This window comes from Arachis stenosperma, chromosome 6, assembly GCF_014773155.1.
Source record: "Arachis stenosperma cultivar V10309 chromosome 6, arast.V10309.gnm1.PFL2, whole genome shotgun sequence".
NCBI classification, from domain to species: domain Eukaryota; kingdom Viridiplantae; phylum Streptophyta; class Magnoliopsida; order Fabales; family Fabaceae; genus Arachis; species Arachis stenosperma.
The window spans coordinates 105178207-105201665 of record NC_080382.1 but is presented as its reverse complement, the minus strand read 5'-3'; the positions used below and the strand labels follow the sequence as shown (position 1 = coordinate 105201665).

The 23459-nt window shown below is 34.5% G+C and overlaps 1 protein-coding gene across 1 annotated transcript; it reads right to left on the bottom strand.

The window, feature by feature from the left end:
* Positions 1 to 2712: 2712 nt before the first annotated feature.
* On the bottom strand, positions 2713 to 3864 carry LOC130934363 (disease resistance protein At4g27190-like). Its single transcript, XM_057863941.1, has 3 exons — positions 3483 to 3864; positions 3196 to 3420; positions 2713 to 3020 (listed from the first exon to the last, which is right to left on the bottom strand). Exons 1-3 carry the CDS (start codon positions 3862 to 3864, stop codon positions 2713 to 2715), a joined length of 915 nt encoding a protein of 304 aa, XP_057719924.1.
* Between the last annotated feature and the right edge of the window lie 19595 nt (positions 3865 to 23459).

The following is a 23459-nucleotide window of genomic DNA, read 5'->3' as shown; positions in this document are numbered from 1 at the left end:
GAAAATTATGGTTTTGCATCCAGCAAAAAGTTTCCATCGTGAAATAAAATTCTTCTAATTGATGTACCCTTACCAAGACATTAGCGAAAATTTTGCACAGCTTAGAACATCTAGTTAAATCCAACAATTTTAGAGAACATAACTGCCCAATTTCAATCGGTAACTCTATGATGTCTGTGTTGAAAATAAGTAGTATGACCACAATCTAATTAATTATTTGTCAAATAATTTGTTATTGTTATTATATTAAAATGTTAATATAATAAAGTCCTTGATTAAATTTAGATATTTATCATTGTGATTCTGATCATAATATTGAGAATTAAATCTTTTATAATTTAATATAATTATTCTTGATCATAGAATTATTAAAAAGACATTAATAATCCGGAAAGATCATATATATATATATATATATTATATATATATATATATATATATATATATATATATATATATATATATATATATTATATATATATATATATATATATATATATATAACGGTCTTCATTGGATGAAAATTAATAGATTTCATTTATTAAATTATATATATAGATGGTACATATAGAGATATGATCGTTGAACTGACTCAATTTGAGAATTCCTAATGGTTATAATTATCACATATTTGTCAATAGAATATTCTCAAGATGAACATAGTAATAGAGTTTTCTTTGACCTGTGACTATCATAGTAATTAACAATGTATTTATTATACTTTGGTTATGGACACTTAATACCCTAAGATGTTAGTTGAATGGATATAATTAATGATTAGTCAGTAAGAAATCCGTCAACTCTTGGTAAAGAGTTTGAGCTCTATGATTATAATGACGGAGATGAATAAAACCTTGGTCAAGGAAATTGAATGAATGAAGAAATGAGTTTCTTAAGTCATTTACAGTTCATTATAACAATGGTAACAAGTTAGAGTTTGACAATTAAACCATACTCTAAGGGTTTATCAAGAGCTGAAAAGATGGAAAAAATTATACTTTATTCTTCTCATGTTTTTAGTAAAAATATATTACTTCATACTATCAGGTCGTTAAGGAGTGTTGTTAGACATCAACCTTGATTAATAAATTTAGTATGACTAATTTACTATATATATTCGCTTAGTATTGAACCTATGGGGTCACAAATTAACGAGTATTCTAATTTTTGCTGTAGAATTATTTAATTATTATTTTAATTTGATCAAATAAATAATTATATTAATTCAAAGAGAATATTATTATATTCTTTGCTAGCACCAAGAATATAATAATAGTATGATAATTGAGAATATTAAATGAGATTTAAGAATAATTAGTTATTCTATTTTTAAATTTGAATTATAAATTTGGATGAGATCCTAACTGATTCTGTTTTCAAATTGAATTATGATATGATTCATAAATTTGAAAGATTCAAGTTTAAAATAATAAGATATGATTCAAATTTAAATTGAGATTCAAATTTGAAATCAATAACAAATCTCATACTATATATATGTATGCCAAGAGTAGAGGAAAGAGACAAGAATAACACAAAGTATTTTATTCCTTTACCTCTCTATACACATAAACGTATGTGAACCTAATTCTTGGAAAAGAATTTTATGACGTGCAAAGAGTTGCAAGAGATTTCTCAATTTAGATTAGGTGTTTATTGGTCAATGAGTTAATAGTAAAGATTGGTATAGGTGTGTATACGCATAGCGCCTTCATATCATCGAAGGAGAAAGTAATTTTTACTAGCATACACACAGATATTTAGATCTAATCTATATATTATTTTTTGAATAAAATTTAAACACAAAATAAATTTTTAGAATTATTTTTTTTTCTTCTACTATATATTATGAACACATAATAATTCTTCGTATAAATCTGCAAAGCTAAGAATTTTAAGTGCGAGAAGTTTCTTAACAATTATGGATACATCCACTTTTCTAAGAGGAACATTAGAAGACACTTCAAGAAAGGAAAGAAAAGTGAAGCGTCTGGAATGGATTGCTAAAGACAAACACAAAACCTTGAGAATACTCATGCCACGGAACAAATTTGCTGAGATGGAACTTTCGCTCCACCGACCTAGTAATTTAGCTCAAAATATCTCAAGCTTTAGAATTAATTACTAGTTGATTGGGATTAATGATTGCTACATGTTTATAGTGCATTGGTCAACATAATTAGGGTATGAATTCCCTCATAAATTTGCTGGGATAAAACTTTCACTCCACTTAATTAGGAGAGTGAATTCTCTCGGATAAAAAAAAAACAAAAAAAAATTGGATGGTGTACAATATTTAATTTAATTATTTATTATTTTTTTTTATTTATTTTTGATTTTACTTCTAGAATTAAAAATGAGAGATCACATTAAATTATGTCAAGTGTTAAAAAAATTGGAGAAGATCCATTTCTCTTAACTAGTATTTTAGCTTGAAAAATCTCAAGCTTTGGATAGTCCACCACAGTGGGGCACTCCAATTTAAAAGTAGTCCCGATTGAAATTGCAGTACAAGAATTGCTTGTTTTTTGGTCATGCCTCCACTTCTGTGCATCACATTGTATCTTATGATCTTCCTTCCTTCTTGGATGCGATCGATGTGATCACATCGCAACAACATCATGCATCTTGACGCACTCTTTCTTGTTACTATCGAAAAGCAAGTAGCATGCCTTGAGATCATCTACCAAGGAATGTGTCTTATTCCTTGCTTCATACAATGAAATATTTGTCTTGAAACAATGTTCCAAGACCCCATCCTTCCCTCAAAAGAGCCTTAATAGGAATATCAGTGTCTTCAGGAAATGAGCAACACCAAAAAAGGAGATCCTTTGCATTCCGTTTATCCAACAGCGTGTACCTCAGCTCGATACACTTCTCCACTTTTGAGAAAGATGCCGATGATGTTCTTAAATCTTTAAGTGCACTCTCCCAAACATACTTGTCCCTTTTCCCACGAAGTGTTTTTCCAACAGTCATAATAGCAATGGGTAATCCACCACACTGCTTGGCAATATCTTCTGCAATGTGATGAATTTCAGATTTGATCACAACATCGATCGCCACCTACTAGCTCCTTAAATAAAGCCCATGAGTCTTCCTTGGATAAGGCGTTAACTGTGAAAGTTTTTTGACTCCCCATCTTGGAGCACTCTCCTTCATTCCTTTATGTGAATATGACTTTGCAAGTGCTACCATTTCCATTGGAATCAAGATCTAGCCCCGTCCAAACATCATCAAGCACTATCAAGACTCCAGGGATTTTGTTTATCCTGTTAAGGAGATTTTGCGCCCTTTCCAGCATGGGGTCCTTGTCAGCAAAAGTCAAGTCAAGCCTACTAGCAATCTCAGCTTGGACATTTGTGTAATTTACATTTTGAGACACAGTCACCGTCGCGATCTTATGGAAAAGCTTCTCTGCTTCAACAATTTTGATAATTTCCGTCACTAGAGTGGTTTCCCACAGATGCTGATCTTGTTACAGCCTTCTTCCTTGAGTTTCTCAATGACAGCTCTTACAATCTCGTTCCGAGACTCAAAGCTTTTGATGCCCTTTGTTGCCAAGAGTTCCGCAAATTTCAATGGAGGTGTAGAGATGGATATGGCCTCATGTTTTTGCTCGTTCAGTTGCACAAGCTTTGCAGCATTCTTCTTGGCATTCTTGCTAAATGAATAGCGAGTTTTCAGATTGGGACACCATCCACCATGACACTTCTTGTTCCTGTTGGTCTCATCCTCTTTGAATCTTCCTAAATCGCCTTCAAGTTCATCAACCATTTGGAGCCAATTTTCCACATGTGGCAGAATTTCATGGCCATTTTTCTCGTCTTCACGTGTCTTCGAGAGCCAATTCTTTGATAGCATTTTGTTCAATCAGCAGTTCCGCAATTTTCGACAGAACTCCTGTTGCAATGCTCGTAACACATTCCATGTTTTGGAATTTTTTGTATGTGATCACACTGCACAGGACGAGAACAATGAATTAATGAATTATTCACAGCAATATACTTTATCTTAATCAAAATGATATATGCATATGACTCTGCTAGTTCCAATTATATTAGTTGATTAAAATTTTATTCTTTACAATGAAAGATAACTTTTGTTTGTTCACATTCATGAATGTTTGTTCATGAAGTATGAACATTTTTGTAGGAAGAAATGTTATATGAGTGACAAAAAATCAATCATATTAATATTCTACTATATGTTCTAGTGTTCATGAAAGTTTATTTATGTTTTTAAAAAATTGACTATTTTATTATAAAATATTTGATAATTCTATTATTGATTGATATTTTGTTAAAAAAAATGTAAAACATGTATAAATATTCAAAAGCATATAGCAGCTAGTTTATATTATTAATTAATTTTTAATATGTATGAAACATTTTATTAAGAAAATATTACAAATTATATGGTATATAAAACTAATAGTAGGTTTGGAAAAACCTATGTTTTGGCTGTCCAAAAACTGGACCCATCCTTGATTGTTTTTATTTCTTTCCAATAAATGAGATAAATCATTAATTTTGGGAAAAAAATTAGTAGTTTTGGAAATGAGTTGAATAGAAAAATATAGATAGATACTTCATAACATTTTGGTTTCCCAATATTACTTTAGGAGGTGTACGTTGTTTATATTATGATTACTTTGTTGGAAAAATATGTGGAATAATTTGTATATACAAATATATGGTAATTAATTCGGTAATTAATTATTCATATTATTTATTAAAAGATTTTTTTGAAAAAATTACGTCTTACACAGCATAAAACTAACACGATTTGATGAAAATGAATTGAATAAAAAAATATAGATAGATAATTCATAGCATTATTTTAGAAGGTATTGTTTTTGCATAAAATTCTTGTGTTTAAAAAAGGGGGAAAACATGTTAAATATGCTTGCTACTTCAGGATAAATAATATAACAAGATATGAATCCTAGCCTTTTTTTAAAAAAAAAAAAAATTGAATATGTGTGCCATTCTGCATGACTTAATCTATTCAAACATTTGAAAGGTCGAACAAAATGAAAAATAATAGCGGCCTATATCAGAAATTGTTTTAAAGTTATACCAATTTTCCCTTTCAAATAGGCATATAACCTTATGAATGGTTTTGAAACATGTTTCAATGGAATAAGCTCCTTTAATAAACTAAAAAATTAAAAATATTATATTTATGTGTATTTAACATCTTTTATATATGCATCTTTTGATTTACAACAACTTTCCCAAAAAAAAAAAGAAAGAAGCGCAAAGCCAAGCAAAACAAAAAAAAAAACTACAAGAACCAAGGAAAATAAAAATATAAACATATTGTTAATAATAAAAACGATTTATAAATATTAGAAATTAGCAAATAAATTTTGTGTACATTGTTTAGTAAATTTCTCCATAAAATGATCAATTATATATTAAAATATAATAAAATTTTTCATAACAAAATAATAAACATTTTAACAAAAGAATTTGAAATTTATAGACATAAAGATAAACAATTTCAAAATTAAATAAAATCTTTTGGTTAGTTCATAATAATAAAATCAAAAATAAAAATCTGTACCTTTATCTATTGTTTTATATAATGCAAATACCTTTTGTAAGTGCCTATATCAATTTATAACTTTTCTATTTCAAATTTTCAAAGTTAAAATTTTTACATTGGATTTTCTTTTAAATCACCTACTCCTTTTCTCTCAATTAGAAAAAGAAAGTAAAAGAAAAATGCATTCATACTAAATGACACTTTTTGAAAAAGTTAATGGTAATTACAGACTTACAGACAAGATTTTCAATGATTTTAAAAAACTGTTATGCTACACATCCATGTATCCATATATCCAAGTTGGTCCAAGTTCAAATAGAGTTACACCCATTAATGACGAGTGAAAACACGTACTCAAATTTTTCGTTACTTCACGCTCATTACGAAAAAATATTACTTCTTCTTCAGCACGAAACCACTACACAAAACCGCTTCTTCTCTTTGAATTTCTCTCAAAATCACTCAAACTTCAGTTACGTTCTCTGCAAAAACCACTACTAGAGAAGAATTGCTACAAGATTTCGCCACGAACAAATAAAAACGAACGAAAACAGCAACAGAGACTAACAAAGGTATGAGAAAAACTACTGTTTATTTGAAATCTTGCAATGTAGCGTTTCTCCTAATTACATTTTAGCTTTACTGGATTGATTTTCTTCGTTCAGTAGATCGACGTATTCTGATTTCATTTTTACAGTATAACAAGGGCTTTGAATAGAATTTTTTCTTATTTTCATTCAGTTCCATGGATAGTGTAGGGCTTTGAACTTGATTGTTACTCTGTTAAGTTCTTCTTTTTCATGGAGAAATACTATTCTTGATGATTGAAAGTTTATGAAACACTATTCTTGATAATTGACAGCTTATAACGATTTATTCGCCAAATGGATTGTGTTCGGTTCGGTGGGGTTGTTGATTCTCATTTACTTGATATTTAGTGTGTTTAGGGTTTATTATGATTGCTTTTTTACAGTATAATTATGGATTTGAATGAAATTTGTTCTTTTTATCATTCAATTCAGTGGATAGTGTAACTAGGGCTTTGAACTTGGTTGTTACTCAGTTCAGTTGACTTCTATTGCATGGACAAATACTATTCTTGATGATTGAAAGTTTATGAAATACTATTTTTCATGATAGAAAGCTTATAACGATTTATTCACCACATGAATTCTGTTTGGTTCGGCGGCCTTGTTGGTTTTCATTTACTTGATATTTAGTGTGTTCAGGGTTTAGGATTTATTCTGATTGCATTTTTACAATCTAACTAGGGCTTTGAATCAAATTTATTCTTATTATCATTCAATCTTGTGGATAGTGTAACTAGGGCTTTGAACTTGATTGTTACTCTATTCAGTTGACTTCTATTGCATGGAGAAATACTACTCATAATAATTGAAAGCTTATAATGATTTATTCACCACATGGATTGTGTTCGGTTTGGTGGGCTTGGTGATTTTCGTTCACTTGATATTTAGTGTTTTCAGGGTTTAGGGTTTATTCTAATTGCATTTTTATAGTATAACTAGGATTTTGAATAAAATTTGTTCTTATTTTTATTCAGTTCGGTGGATAGTGTAACTAGGTCTTTGAACTTGATTGTTACTCTCTTCATTTAACTTCTATTACATGAAGAAATACTATTCATAATAATTGAAAGCTTATAACGATTTATTCACCACATGGATTGTGTTCGGTTCGGTGGGCTTGGTGATTCTCATTCACTTGATATTTAGTGTGTTCAGGGTTTAGGGTTTATTCTAATTGCATTTTTACAATATAACTAGGGCTTTGAATCAAATTTGTTCTTATTTTTATTTAGATCAATAGATAGTGTAACTAGGTCTTTGAACTTGATTTTTACTCTATTCAGTTAACTTCTATTGCATAAAGAAATACTATTCATAACAATTGATAGCTTATAATGATTTATTCACCACATGGATTGTGTTCAGTTCGGTGGGCTTGGTAATTCTTATTCACTTGATATTTAGTGTGTTTAGGGTTTAGGGTTTATTCTGATTGCGTTTTTATAGTATAATTGGGGTTTGAATCAAATTTGTTCTTATTTTTATTCAGTTCAGTGGATAGTGTAGCTAGGTCTTTGAACTTGATTGTTACTCTATTCAGTTAACTTCTATTGCATGAAGAAATACTATTCATAATAATTGAAAGCTTATAACAATTTATTCACCACATGGATTGTATTTGGTTTGGTGGGCTTGGTGATTTTCATTCACTTGATATTTAGTGTGTTCAGGGTTTAGGGTTATTCTGATTACATTTTTAAAGTGTAACTAGGGCTTTGAATAAAAATTGTTCCGATTTTTATTCAGTTCAGTGGATAATGTATGTGAGTAGATAGTAGATATTGTAACTAGTGTAGCTAATTCATTATTTATCATGTTTTATTCAGTGCTTGAAGCGGGTTCGGTTCGGTGGGCTGGGACATTTTAATTGATTTGATTAACATATTCATGCTTGTGCTTGTCAGTGTATTGAGTGAAGTATTGACCAAATTTTTTCATTATAGTAAAACACAACAAAACAATGATGACAAAAATGGAGAAGCCATACATAACGTAAGCACATTAAATATATTTATTCGCCTTCGTTCAAATAATATCTATTTTGTATTATAAATATATCCTCACATTCTTTTTCAAAACTTGCAAAAAACTCATGATTACAGATACTAAACAAAGGCAATAGTAACAGTGTCCAGGAATATGAGTCAAGAAAAGAAAGATATAGTTGAACAAATGGGATTTGGTATCCTGACACATGTCATGGAAATAAATGTCTCTCACACCCTATTGAGAGAATTGATTGATTGCTTTGATGACTATAAGGGATGCTTGAAAACTCTCCAGAAAAAATATACATAACTCCTTGCAAGCTAGTAGCTGCACTGAGCATAAACAACGACCATAATACACTTTTCACTTCCTGCTTACTTTCGGTTCATTAGTGTGCAGAAAATTAAACTGAGCCTTTTTGGCTGATTTTTTGCTATTAACATATTGTAGGGAATCGTTTTGATGAAAAGGTTGATTACACCAATCTGAATCTGGAAGATAAGGTGATATTTGACAGCGTCAAAAATATTACGTTGGCGACTTTGACAAGATATGTTCTGGATATGAGTGTTGAAGGGGAGGAGAACCGGCAAAAGTTCAAGAGAACTTTTGTCGTCCTTGTACAAAAGTGCTTCTTGCTGCCGATGACGGTAAGCGTAGCCTCCCCAATCCATAAGCCGCCTATCTTTCATGTGGACAACATCCGAGAGTGGGATTAGGCAAAACATGTGCTCAACTACTTGATGAAAGAAATTGAAAACAAGAGAAAGGGAACGAAACAGTCCGTTGATGGTTGTGTTTTTGTTTTGATGCTGATATACTTCCACGAAACCAAGTTTCCTCGCCCGTTCGGACCTGATGCTTCCCCAGCACCGTGGGTGGCCCATTGGACAAAGCAAATGATGCTCGACCGGATTTCGGAGGAAGCAACAGACCCATTGGTAAATTAAACAAAAAATTCTCCCTAAAATTTCGTTTTAAATGCTTTTAAAATACTCTGCTAACTAAATAAACTTGTGTTTTAGGTTATAATTAATTTATTTCTCCTACTTGCAAATGTTAGTGTGTTCATTTGAATCTTTGTGCATTCAGAAATATTTTTCTTGATGATTAAATGTTTGTCATATTTTATTCACCATATGAATCTTGTTCAGTTCTGTTGGCTTGCTCCCTTTGGTTCACCTGATTGTTAGTGTGTTCATTTGAATCCTTTGCATTCAGAAACATTTTTCTTGATGATTAAATGTTTGTCACGTTTTATTCATAACATGAATTTTGTTCGCTTCGGTGGGTTTGCTCCCTTTGGTTCACCTGATTGTTAGTGTGTTCAATTGAGTCCTTGTGCATGCAAAAATATTTTTTTGATCATTAAATAATTATCACGTTTTATGGCGTTTTATCCAGCACATTACTATAATTCGATTCAGTGGGTTGCTCATGTTGATTCAACTGATTGTTACTGTATTTCTCATTAAATAAATTTCTATTTTAGGGACTTCTATACAGAAAGAAAATAAAGAAGAAAAAAAAACAAAGAAGATAGATAAGAAAGAAAAAGGAAAGAAACAAAAAAAGAAAATTGTTGATCTGGATTCTTTCTTTGGAAGAAGAAAGATTTTCCGAATCTGAATCTGAATCTGAATCCGACAAAACACTACCAGCAAAGAGAACAAGACAAAAGAGGGTGGTTAAAAAACAAACGCTTGTTGAGACGGATTCAGAAAAAACAAGTGAAACTGAAAGTAGTCCAACGGATTCAGAAAGCAAAAGTGAATCCAAAAACCAGTAATTTTGATCTTCATATTGATTTCATTTAACTTGTATTTGCTTAAAGTTATTCTTATGTGCTTGTTCTTATGTATTGCAGAGAAGAAGAAATTGAAAAAACTAGCACAAAGAAAAGAAAACAATCATAGAAGGTGGTTAAAAAACAAAGAAAGCAAAGGAAGCCTGTGTCAACAAATTCAGAAGGCACAAGCAAATCTGAAAGCCAGTAAGTACTGGGTGATATTCATTTATATGATTGTATGATATTCATCTGGTTTAGTTTTGAATTTCCTTGCTGAAAATTGTTTGTGTATGATTGTTAAGTAAATTACAAATGTGATATTGTTCAGTGGAGTTGCTCAAGTTGAGTTCTTTTTAATCCAAAAATGTTTTTCTTAATGATTGAGTGAGTATCACATTTTGTTCAGCATATGAATTGCTTTTGGCTCAGTAGTCTTGCAGAGAAAAATAAATCGAAAAAACACCCATAGTAAAAAGAAAACAACCGCAGAGGGTGGCGAAAAGAAAAACAAATCTGACAAGGAGTAAGTTTCTTGAATCATATTTTCTTTTATTGATGCTTTTGTTTTAGGTTCCTTAACACTTATTTTTGAAATTTCAGAACTGAACAAGTAAAAGACAGCGATGCGGAAAGAAGAAGACAAGCATTGGAGACGATAAGAGAAAAGAGAGAAAAGAAATGAAATGATGGAGCTCAGACAGCAAACGTTGCTCTGGATCAGTTTGACTCGACGGATGCGCAAAATGATTTCTCTGAGACATAAGATTTTATTTCTTATACCGAGTTATTTTTCTTTCTTTGCTAACTTTTGCTAGATCCTTTTCTAATTTCTCTGGATTCAATTACTAATATTTATTTATCTTGCTTAGACTGCCGACTGTAAATCTAGATAGCGAACCTCTCTTACAGACTCAGGCAAGCTCCACACCGTCTGTAACGGCCCCAGACAATACCAGGTAAATTGGTTCATTGCAGGCTTTACTTTTGGTTCAGTGGTTTCCCAAAATAAATTTCATGTCTTTCTACCCTAAACCCTAAAGCCTAAACCCTAAACCCTAAACCATGAACCCTAAACGCTAAACCCTAAATCCTAAACCCTGAACCATGAATCCTGAACCATGAACCCTGAACCCTAAACCCTGAACCAATAAACCCTAAACCCCTAAACCATAAACCCTAACCCCTAAACCCTAAAATCCTAAAACCTAACCCCTAAACCCTAAACTCTAAACCTTAAACCCTAATCTAGGTTTCTAATTTTAATATAGTTCTAATTTTAATTTGTTATCTTTTTTTTAGAAAAAAAATACCTCGGAAAGCCCAATAAAATATTTTAGAAAAAAGAAAATCCATCCAAGAAAGAGTTTTAAAACTCCACAAGTGTAAGTTAAAAATATTTATGTTACTCTTTTAGATGTGGGTAATAATTTTTGTTTAATTAATCACACAAAAAACATGTTTAAATGTCACTAGCGCTACACCTGATTCTGAGCTACAAATCATTGAGGATCGACAAAAAACTCATTCTGGACCTTTGGAAATATGAGTTTTTCAATTTGCAAATTCCCGCTTCTCAGAAAAAATTCTAATTATTCAACATTAACTTCTTCATTGTTTACATTCCTTATATCTCCTCTTGTGTTGTCTCTTCCAAATTCTGTTCAAGAAGAGTTGATCAAAGATGACTTTATCTATGTCCCTCCAGAAAGTCAAACACAATAAACTTCTGATAATGAGTAAGTTTATAAATATTATTCACCACATGAATCTTGTTCGGTTCAGTGGGCTTTGTAATTTTAAATCACTTGATAGCTAGGGTATCCAGGGTTTAGGGTTATTCTGATTGCATTTTCACTTAATAGTTAGTGTGTTCAGGATTTAGGGATATTCTAATTGCATGCAGTAATGCTTTTCTAGCTGTTTCATTATTTATCATGTTTTATTCAGTGCATCAAGGGGGTTCGGTTCAGTGGTCTCATAAAATTTTTTTATTAATTTTAATGAAATATGATAATAGTTTGGGATCTTTATTGAACTATTTTTTGTTTAATGCAGCAACCCTTTGGAACCGCAACAGTAACCCTGCGAAGAAGCACAGGCACAACAATCAGAACAAACAAAAGCAGGATGCTGAGGAATCTTCACCAAGGAATATGGAGCCAGAACTTCCAATGAATGTGTAAGTTGTAATTAATATCATTTTTTATAATCTTCTAGTCTAGCTGTTAATTAGAATTATTTTTATTAGTTTTAACGGTACAGGATAATAAATCTGCCTCATTACTGAAATCTTTTCTATTTAATGCAATAGCCCTCCCAAACAACAATAACAACAAGAAGCTCCGATGGCACGACAATTAGAAGAAGAAGCACAGCCTGAATTGTAAGTTTTATCATTGTTCACCACATTGTATCATTTCGGTTCACTGGGTTGCTTCATACCATTTTTGTTTCATATCAGAACAAATTCTAATTATTCAATGTTAACTTCTTCATTGTTCACATTCCTTAGACCTCTTCCTGCGTTGTCCCTTCCAAGTTCTCTTGAGGAAGGGTTGATCAAAGATGACTTTATCTATATCCCTCCAGAAAGTCAAACACAACAAATTTCTTATAATGAGTAAGTTTATAAATATTTATTCACCACATGAATCTTGTTTGGTTCAGTGGGATTGGTAAATTTAAATCACTTGATAGCTAGTGTATCCAGGGTTTAGGATTATTCTGATTGCATTTTCACTTAATAGTTAGTGTGTTCAGGGTTTAGGGATATTCTGATTGCATGCAGCAATGCTTTCTAGCTGTTTCATTATTTATCATGTTTTATTCAGTGCATCAAGGGGGTTCGGTTCGGTGGTCCCATAAAATTATTTTTATTAATTTTAATGAAATATGATTATAGTTTGGGATCTTTATTGAACTTTTTTCTGTTTAATGCATCATCCCTTTGGAACCGCAACAGCAGCCCTGTGAAGAAGCCGGCACAACAATCAGAACAACAAAAGCAGGGTGCTGAGGAATCATCACCAAGGAATACGGAGCCAGAACTTCCAATGAATGTGTAAGTTTTAATTAATATCATTTTTTATAATCCTCTGGTCTAGCTGTTAATTAGAATTCTTTTTATTAGTTTTAATGGTACAGGATAACAAATCTGCCTCATTATTGAAATATTTTCTATTTAATGCAGTAGCCCTCCCAAACAACAACAGCCACAAGAAGCTCCGGTGGCGTGGAAATTAGAACAAGAAGCACAGCCTGAATTGTAAGTTTTATCATTGTTCACCACATTGTATCATTTCGGTTCACTGGGTTGTTTCATATCATTTTTGTTTAGTATCATTGTTTAATATGTCTATCGTCTTGCAGTGTTGCTCATCCTAGGCAATGGGAAGATGATATGTGGTGGACGAAATTGTGATCTATTGTCTTTGTACTTGTATGAAATCATTATTATGGCACCGGTTGAATTCACAACTCCGTTCAACTAACCAGCAAGTGTACTTGGTCGTCCAAGTAATAAACCTTACGTGAGTAAGGGTCGATCCCACAGAGATTGTTGGTATGAAGCAAGCTATGGTCACCTTGTAAATCTCAGTTAGGCAGATTAAATTTGTTTATGGTTTCGAAAATTAATAATAAAATAGAAATAATAAAAGGGATAGAATACTTATGCAGATTCATTGGTGGGAATTTCAGATAAGCGAATGGAGATACTGTATGGCTTAAGAACGCCTACTTTCCTATTGCTTTAATTCAATCCTTCTTACTCCTTTCCATGGCAAGCTGTGTATAGGGGTTCACCGTTCGACGATGGCTACTTTGTATCCTCTCTGGAAAATGGTCCTCTGCGCTGTCACTCGCATGGCTAATCGTCTGGAGGCATCACACTGGCCGAAGGCTACATCCCATCCTCGCAGTGAAAACTACGCTCACGCGCTCTGTCACAGCACGGCTAATCACTGGTTGGTTCCTGCTCCTGCTGGAATAGAATCCCTTGACTCTTTTGCGTCTGTCACTAACGCCCAGCACTTGCGAGTCTGAAGCACATCACAGTCATTCATTATCGGAATCCTACTCGGAATACCACAGACAAGGTTAGACTTTCCGGATTCCCAGGATCCTACTCGGAATACCACAGACAAGGTTAGACTTTCCGGATCCTCATGAATGCCGCCATCTATCTAGCTTATACCACGAAGATTCTGTTGGGAAATCTAAGAGATACACATTCAAGCTCGGTTGCATGTAGAACGGAGGTGGTTGTCAATCACGCGCGTTCATAGGTGAGAATGATGATGAGCGTCACATAATCATCACATTCATCATGTTCTTGGGTGCGAATGAATATCTTGGAATAAGAACAAGAGAGAATTGAATAAAAAGTAATAGTAATTGTACTGAAACTTGAGGTACAGCAGAGCTCCACACCCTTAATCTATGGTGTGCAGAAACTCCACCGTTGAAAATACATAAGTAAAAGGTTTAGGCATGGCCGAATGGCCAGCCCCCTGAATGATCAAAGGACCGAATAATCAAAGGCTAAATAGTCAAGATATTAAACTGTCAAAAGATGTCTAATACAATAGTTAAATGTTCTATTTATAATAAACTAGCTCCTAGGGTTTACATGAGTAAGTAATTGATGCATAAATCCACTTTCGGGGCCCACTTGGTGTATGCTTGGGCTGAGCTTGATCAATCCACGAGCTGAGGCTTCTCTTCACTACAAGAAAATAAGCTTTCTGCCACGCTTTTAAAGTGTGCCGAAAAGTGCTAAAAAGCGTGCCGATAGCTTTTCGGCACGCTTTTTGAGCTATCGGCACGCTTTTGAAAGGGTCACATCTGCCAGCGTGCCGGTTGCTCTATCGCCACGCTTTTGTAGATCTATCGGCACGCTTTCTTTTTGGCCACGCTTTCAACTCTTGCCACGCTTAAAAGCGTGGCCATAGGTGTTAATCTATTGGTACGCTTAAAAAACGTACCGAAAAGTTTACATATCGCCACGCTTTTGGAGCGTGCCAAGAAAGTTAGTTTTGGCTACACTTTGAAAGCGTGCCGATAGAGCACATACAGCCACGCTTTTAAAAGCGTGGCTTTCCCATTAAAGCCTTTTGCCACGCTTTCAAAGCGTGGCCTATTCCTTTGTCAAATTAAAAAAAAAGGAAAAAATTAGAATGCATAATAATAATTGAAAAATTACAATTCTATAATAATAATTAAAAAGAGAAAATTAGAAGGCATAAGAATTGATTTTTTATTGATTTATATGAATTATTTACATGCTATAATAATAATTTAAATTAAAACTATAATGTTCCCAAAGATATGAATGATGGAAAACCAAAAAGTGATATACAGCAGAACTATGATTAACAAAAAGTTGATGTGGGAAGAACTCCTGCTACTATTTGCTTTAAAACTCCTCGTCTTTACTGGCCGCATCTTCTTCCTTATCATATTTTTCATCAGCCCTCTTCATGCTCTCCTCCTTCTCCATTTTCTCCTCCTACTTCAGCAGCATTATAACTTTCCATAGCCTTCTCATATTCTGCTTTAAGCTTAGCAACTTTATCGGAATAAGGCTTCTTCTCCTGAACCACACATCAAGACACTTGAATCAACATCACATGACAAACACATCATAAGAGGTCCAATCACCATTGCTGGGTTAATTGTTTTTTTTTTTTGCAAATTTCCAAGCAGCATCTTCAGCCAATGTCTTTGAAAGCACATACCAGTACCATGACTGACAAAAAAAAGGAAGATGGCAAACAAAATTGGTGGTACCAAAGTCTCAAATTTACAAGGGATTGAGCTTATTCATATGAATCAAAATTAAATCAGCAACACATAAAGCTAATTCCACTCCTACTAATTTGGCCTAATTAGGCGAATATGATAACAATTGTAGGGACATGGCACATACCTTCGACTCCTTACAAAGTTCATGATCGAAAAACCAGGTGTCATCAACTACTGCTTTAGGAGTCAGAAGCCTTCCATTAAATGTAACAGCAGCAATTGAAGAAGTTAAAATAACGTGCTTCACCGACTGCGATTTCACAAACACTACAAAAATGAATCAAATAGAACATGTTCACAAAACATAGCATCTTCGCTCGCCAACAAAAAAGCTGATTAAACAACTTTGCAACGCAATATCCAAAATTTGACCTTCCACTCATTAAGAAATTATATATACTTTGCATCTTAAAACTTAAGATTCCTACGGAAAACCAAATCCCCCCAAAAAATAATATTAATAAATCATTCATCATGCTGGCCACTCCCAGAAAGGAAATAATCAAGCCAACAAAGGCAAGAAAATCCCTAAAAGTCGGGCAAAAAATAGTTACTATTCAGAATCCCAAACCTAACATGCAAAAAACCAAACTGCAAAGCTCTGTCTCAAATAAAAAAGGCGCTATCTCCACTAATCAAACCAAGAGGAATGCTCCAATTAATCAAAAAGGAAAACAACAAGCAACTTTAGCTAAGCCTAACTCTCATGAAACAAAAACAGCAGCAGAATAGGTTCTTAATAAAAGCAGGGATAAGCAGGGAAACCATCAGGAATATTGGAGAAGCTTTAGCTATATGCTGATTAATAAGGAGCATGGTTATGAATTAAGTAGACATATAGACCAAACACAAAAGATTTAATTCTTGCAAGAAAGAGGATTTTATAATTTCAGAAATCATTGCATCTCCATTATCGCAGTTGCAGTTTTATTTACCTCTTTTTACTGTATAAGATGAAGAATGAGTTTTAATAAAACCCATGCACCCCTTCAGCAAACTAAAGCATGCATAACAAGCATTTATAGAAACATTTTCACAAGTATAGTAACCATCAATTAAGACATTTGTTTCATGTTTAGAAAATCTTAATATCAAGGTAATATTAATTAAGAAGTAATGGCTAAGTCCAATTGTTTTGACAGTTAAGTACCATTTTTCTTGCCAGAACATGCAATACAACCCTTATAGCCTGAAATGAAATTCAAAAGATTGAAACTTTGGACCAAAAATAACAAAAACATAATATAAGATGAGTACTCAAATCACGACAATGTTATCAATATGAAAAAAAGACGAGAATTCTGGTGTTGTCTAAGAAGCTATTGTATTGAGTTGTTCATATTAGAGAAGAAGAAGCAGAAGAAGAAACAAGTCATGATGTGTCTCGTCATATGAATTTCATTGAGGTATTTTCACAAACAACAGATATTCAAGAAACAGAAAATGAAAAAAAAAATCCCAAAACAGAACTGAAATTTAAGGAAACAGTTAGTTAGAAGTTAATACCCGGGTTGGGTAGATGAAGTAGACCAAAATATTGCATAGCTCCACTGGGTGCTTCTCACAGACAAAGCAAGCTGTTCTTTGAAGTTCTCCAGCAACATTTCCTTGTTCTTTGGGTTCCGGAAAACATTAATCAGCGTTATGGTGAGGGTTGAAATAGAGAAATTGGTGGAGGGTTGAAATAGAGAAACAAAAAGGGATTAAATCTGTACCTTCTTGTGTTACCATGAGGGTTGAGCGCCGATTGAGGGAGGAACGATGATTGAGTATTGTCATTAATAGGCTCTCAGTAACTTACTCTGCCAGTTCTAAGAGGATCGTACAGGAGAACACTGGATCTCTTGCTCAATCCAGATGCAAAAAGATCTTTATGCAGTAGGGGCAACTAAAAATATGAAATTCAGAACAATTAGATATTCTGAAACTACAAACATAAACAGTATATCTGAGCTTGCTTATTATTTAACAAGATAAATACAACAATATATAAGAAACAAGCTTGAAAATGTTCTTAAACAAAAAAAAATTCTTGAAGGAGAAGCATATTATTTTCCATCAAATAGAAAAAGCTAAGATATACTAAATAAACTGAGATGATAGAAAAGCTAAGATATACTAAATAAAGCATATTATTTTCCATCAGTATATATAAGCAATGGTGCTCTCATTTGTAAAGTAAGATTCACCACTACATGATTGAATCAATAATTCAATATTATCATTAAAGCATTTCTATCTCCAAAATCAATAACTATATGTTTAATTTGCAGAACAATATAACATATTTTGGAGCTACCATTGGCAGGGTTGCTAACAGAATTGGAGGAGCTCAGTTTACATTAAATGGAATACACTACAAATTGATTGCTAATGAAGGAAACAATACACTTCATGGTACATATATACTAGTGCTAGTACTATATATGCCTACTTTATTTTCCTAATTAAACAGACATAATTCTAATATAATTAATTTCTATTACTGCTAACAAGATCTATCTGATGAAGAAAGATGTCACATATAATAAAGATTATCAAATTCAGCTACCACAGTTTTGATGGTGAAGAAGGTAATGAACCTAAAATTCTCAGCGGTCCAAAATAGAGGAACAGAGAGACAGAGAATCAGAGGGAAGAATGACTTACCTGTGTTTATGAGGGTTTGCGAGAGACAGAGACCGCTGCGCTGAGGGAGTAGGAGGGCCAACGAGGGTTGAGTTGATGGAGAGACAGAGACAGAGGGCCAACGAGGGTTGCATTGATGGGTGAGGGTTAAGAAACAACAATAGGGTTCGACGGTCGGGTGCGAGGGTTAGACGAACGGCATGGGTGCGACGGTCATTGGCTTAGACAGATGGGGATGAAGGCGATGAAGGTGATGAACGGTCATGGGTGCAATGAAGATGAAGGCCGACGATGAACGATTTTCGGTCATAGAGATGAAGGCGATGAAGGACGGCGCGGGTAACTAAGGCAGGGGTGCGAAGGTCATTGGCTTAGACAGATGAGGATGAAGGAGATGAACTTTCATAGGTGCGATGAAGATGAAGGCGATGAATGGTGAACGGCCATGGAGGTGTTGTTTGAGGATGATGACGGCGCGGGTTACTTAGCTTTTAGGGTTTTTTTTTGTGACTGGGTCACTTTTGATTGAGGGTAAACTAATGTGATGTTGTTTCAAGGTAAGCTACCGAAAAAAAAGCTAAGTGTGGAAAAAAATTGGGTGGGAAACTAAATTTTGGGGGAGGGAATTCTGTTGGTACGTTTTTTTGTAGGGTGTCCATAGACCATTGAAACACAAACTAGCCATGCTTTTTAAGCGTGCCGGTTTCCTGATATGGCCACGCTTTTTAAGCGTGACAAAAAAGCGTGCCGATTTTCCTTTATCGCCACGCTTTTCAAGCGTGCCAGTAAAAAAGTGTGGCCAAATTTCAAGTAATTGGGCACCCTCGTAAAAGCGTGCCGATTTTCCTCTATGGGCACGTTTTTCAAGTGTGCCAAAAAAAAGCGTGGCCAAATCACAAATCAGTGGCCACCCTCACAAAAGCGTGCCCATAGACCACTTTTGGGTACGCTTTAAAAGCGTGGCAAGAAAAAAGGGTGCCGACAGGCCTTTTTTCTTGTAGTGCTTGGAGTTGAACTCCGAGTTATGACGTGTTTTGGGCGTTCAACTCCGGATCATGACATTTTTCTGGCGTTTAACTCCAGACAGCAGCATGTACTTGGCGTTCAACGCCAAGTTACGTCATCAATTTCCGAATAAAGTATGGACTATTATATATTGCTGGAAAGCTCTGGATGTCTACTTTCCAACGCCGTTGAGAGAGCGCCATTTGGAGTTCTGTAGCTCCAGAAAATCCATTTCGAGTGTAGGGAGGTCAGATTCCAACAGCATCAGCAGTCCTTTTGTCAGCCTTTTTCAGAGTTTTGCTCAAGTCCCTCAATTTCAGCCAGAAATTACCTGAAATCACAGAAAAACACACAAACTCATAGTAAAGTCCAGAAATGTGAATTTAACATAAAAACTAATGAAAACATCCCTAAAAGTAGCTTGAACTTACTAAAAACTACCTAAAAACAATGCCAAAAAGCGTATAAATTATCCGCTCATCACAACACCAAACTTAAATTGTTGCTTGTCCCCAAGCAACTGAAAATCAAATAGGATAAAAAGAAGAGAATATACTATAAATTCCAGAATATCAATGAATATTAATTCTAATTAGATGAGCGGGACTTGTAGCTTTTTGCTTCTGAATAGTTTTGGCATCTCACTTTTTCCTTTGAAGTTTAGAATGATTGGCTTCTTTAGGAACTTAGAATTTTGGATAGTGTTATTGACTTTCCTAGTTAAGCATGTTGATTCTTGAACACAGCTACTTATGAGTCTTGGCCGTGGCCCTAAGCACTTTGTTTTCCAGTATTACCACCGGACACATAAATGCCACAGACACATAACTGGGTGAACCTTTTCAGATTGTGACTCAGCTTTGCTAGAGTCCCCAGTTAGAGGTGTCCAGAGCTCTTGAGCACACTCTTTTTGCTTTGGATCACGACTTTAACCATTCAGTCTCAAGCTTTTCTCTTGGACCTTCATGACACAAGCACATGGTTAGGGACAGCTTGATTTAGCCGCTTAGGCCTGGATTTTATTTCCTTGGGCCCTCCTATCCATTGATGCTCAAAGCCTTGGATCCTTTTTACCCTTGCCTTTTGGTTTTAAGGGTTATTGGCTTTTTCTGCTTGCTTTTTCTTTTTCTTTCTATTTTTTTTCGCAAGCTTTTGCTATTCATTGCTTTTTCTTGCTTCAAGAATCAATTTCATGATTTTTCAGATCATCAATAACATTTCTCTTTGTTCATCATTCTCTCAAGAGCCAACAATTTTAACATTCATAAACAACAAGATCAAAAATATGCACTGTTCAAGCATTCATTCAGAAAACAAAAGTATTGTCACCACATCAATATAATTAAATTAAATTCAAGGATAAATTCGAAATTCATGTACTTCTTGTTCTTTTGAATTAAAACATTTTTCATTTAAGAGAGGTAAAGGATTAATGGATTTTATTCATAGCTTTAAGGCATGGTTACATACTAATGATCATGAAGTAGAGACACAAAACATAGATAAACACAATATTAAAAACCGAAAACAGAAAGAAATAAAGAACAAGGAATGAATCCACCTTTAGTGGCGTCTTCTTCTTGAAGGTCCAACAATGTCCTTAAGCTCTTCTATGTCCCTTCCTTGCCTTTGTTGCTCCTCCCTCATTGCTCTTTGATCTTCTCTTATTTCTTGGAGAATGATGGAGTGCTTATGATGTTCCACCCTTAATTGTTCAACATTGTGGCTCAAATCTTCTAAGGAAGTGTTGAGCTGTTCCCAATAGTTGTTTGGAGGAAAGTGCATCCCTTGAGGCATCTCAGGGATTTCTTGATGATGAGCTTCATCATGCATCTCTTGAGAACCGTGAGGGGTCTCTCTTGCTTGCTCCATCCTCTTCTTAGTGATGGGCTTATCCTCTTCAATGAGGATGTCTCCTTCTATGATAACTCCAGCTGAGTAACATAGATGGCAAATAAGGTGAGGAAAAGCTAGCCGTGCCATGGGTGAAGGCTTGTCGGCTATTTTGTAGATTTCATTGGAGATGACCTCATGAACTTCTACTTCCTCTCCAATCATGATGCCATGAATCATGATGGCCCGATCCACAGTAACTTCAGATCGGTTGCTAGTGGGAATGATGGAGCGTTGAATGAACTCCAACCATCCTCTAGCTATAGGCTTGAGGTCCAGTCTTCTTAGTTGGACTGGCTTGCCTTTGGAGTCTCTCTTCCATTGAGCTCCTTCCACACAAATGTCCATAAGGACTTGGTCCAACCTTTGATCAAAGTTGACCCTTCTAGTGTAGGGGCGTTCATCTCCTTGCATCATGGGCAAGTGGAATGCCAACCTCACATTTTCCGGACTAAAATCCAAGTATTTCCCCCGAACCATTGTAAGATAATTCTTTGGACTCGGGTTCATACCTTGATCATGGTTCCTAGTGATCCATGCATTGGCATAGAACTCTTGAACCATTAAGATTCCGACTTGTTGCATGGGGTTGGTTAGGACTTCCCAACCTCTTCTTCGGACTTCATGTCGGATCTCCGGATACTCATTTTTCTTGAGCTTGAAAGGGACCTCAGGGATCACCTTCTTCTTTGCCACAACATCATAGAAGTGGTCTTGATGGCTCTTGGAGATGAATCTTTCCATCTCCCATGACTCGGAGGTGGAAGCTTTTGTCTTCCCTTTTCCTTTTCTAGAGGATACTCCGGCCTTAGGTGCCATTGATGGTAATGGAAAAACAAAAAGCTTATGCTTTTACCACACCAAACTTAAAATATTGCTCGCCCTCGAGCAAGAGAAGAAAGAAGAGAAGAAGAAGAAGAAGAAAATATGGTAGAGAGGGAGAGAGGTGGGTTCGGCTAAGTGGGAGAAGAGGGGTTTGTGTTGTGTGAAAATGAAGTGGAATGGAAGGGTATTTATAGGGAGAGGGGTAGTGTGTATTCGGCCATGTAGGGTGGGAATGGGTGGGAAAATGTTTTTGAATTTTGAAGGTAGGTGGGGTTTATGGGGAAGAGTGGATGGATGTGAGTGGTGAAGGGGGTAATTGGGAAGAGGAATTGAGGTGATTGGTAAAGAGTATTGGGAAGTGTGACATGGGGATTAGGAGAGTGTAATTAGGATTAGGAGGTAAGGTGAGAATATGGTAGGTGGGGATCCTGTGGGGTCCACAGATCCTGAGGTGATCCTGTGGGGTCCACAGGTCCTGAGGTGTCAAAGAATTCCATCCCTGCACCAAATAGGCATGTAAAATGCCTTTGCACACCATTCTGGCGTTTAAACGCCGTGTGGTGCACATTATGGGCGTTCAACGCCCATATAAAGCATGTTTCTGGCGTTGAACGCCAGTTTCATGCTTGTTACTGGCGTTCAGCGCCAGTTTTTCCTCTCTGGGCACATTCCTGGCGTTCAGCGCCAGAATGTTGCTTGTTTCTGGCGTTCAGCGCCAGAATGATGCTCTGTTCTGGCGTTGAACGCCGGCCAGATGCATCTTACTGGCGTTGAACGCCAGCCAGTGCGTCCTCCAAGGTGCAAATTTTTTTTCTGCTGTTTTTTACTCTGTTTTTTAATTTTTTGATTTTTTTTCGTGACTCCTCATGGTCATGTACCTAATAAAACACAAAATAACAATAATATAGAATAAAATAAAAATTAGATAAATAAAATTGGGTTGCCTCCCAACAAGCGCTTCTTTAATGTCAATAGCTTGACAGTGGCTCTCATGGAGCCACTAGGTGATCAGGTCAATGTTGTATAGTCCCACACTACAAGAAAATGGAACATTTGTAACAAAAAATTTGTATCAAATTTAGAATTGTTACAAAAAAATGATTTTTTGTAATAATAATTAGTAATTGTTACAAAAGAATAATGTTTTGTAACAATATTACAAATTGTTACAAAACATGATAATATTTTGTAACAACCTGTTTTATTTTGTTACAAATTATGTTAGTTTTTGTAACGAGATGGTATTTTGTTACAAAATATTGTAATATTTTGTAACAAAAAAAAAAGAAGTTGCAAAATTCGAAATATTTTATAACAATTTTTTTTTTTTGTTTCAAAAAATCCAATTGTTTTGTAACAAAACAACTTTTTGTTTCAAAAAC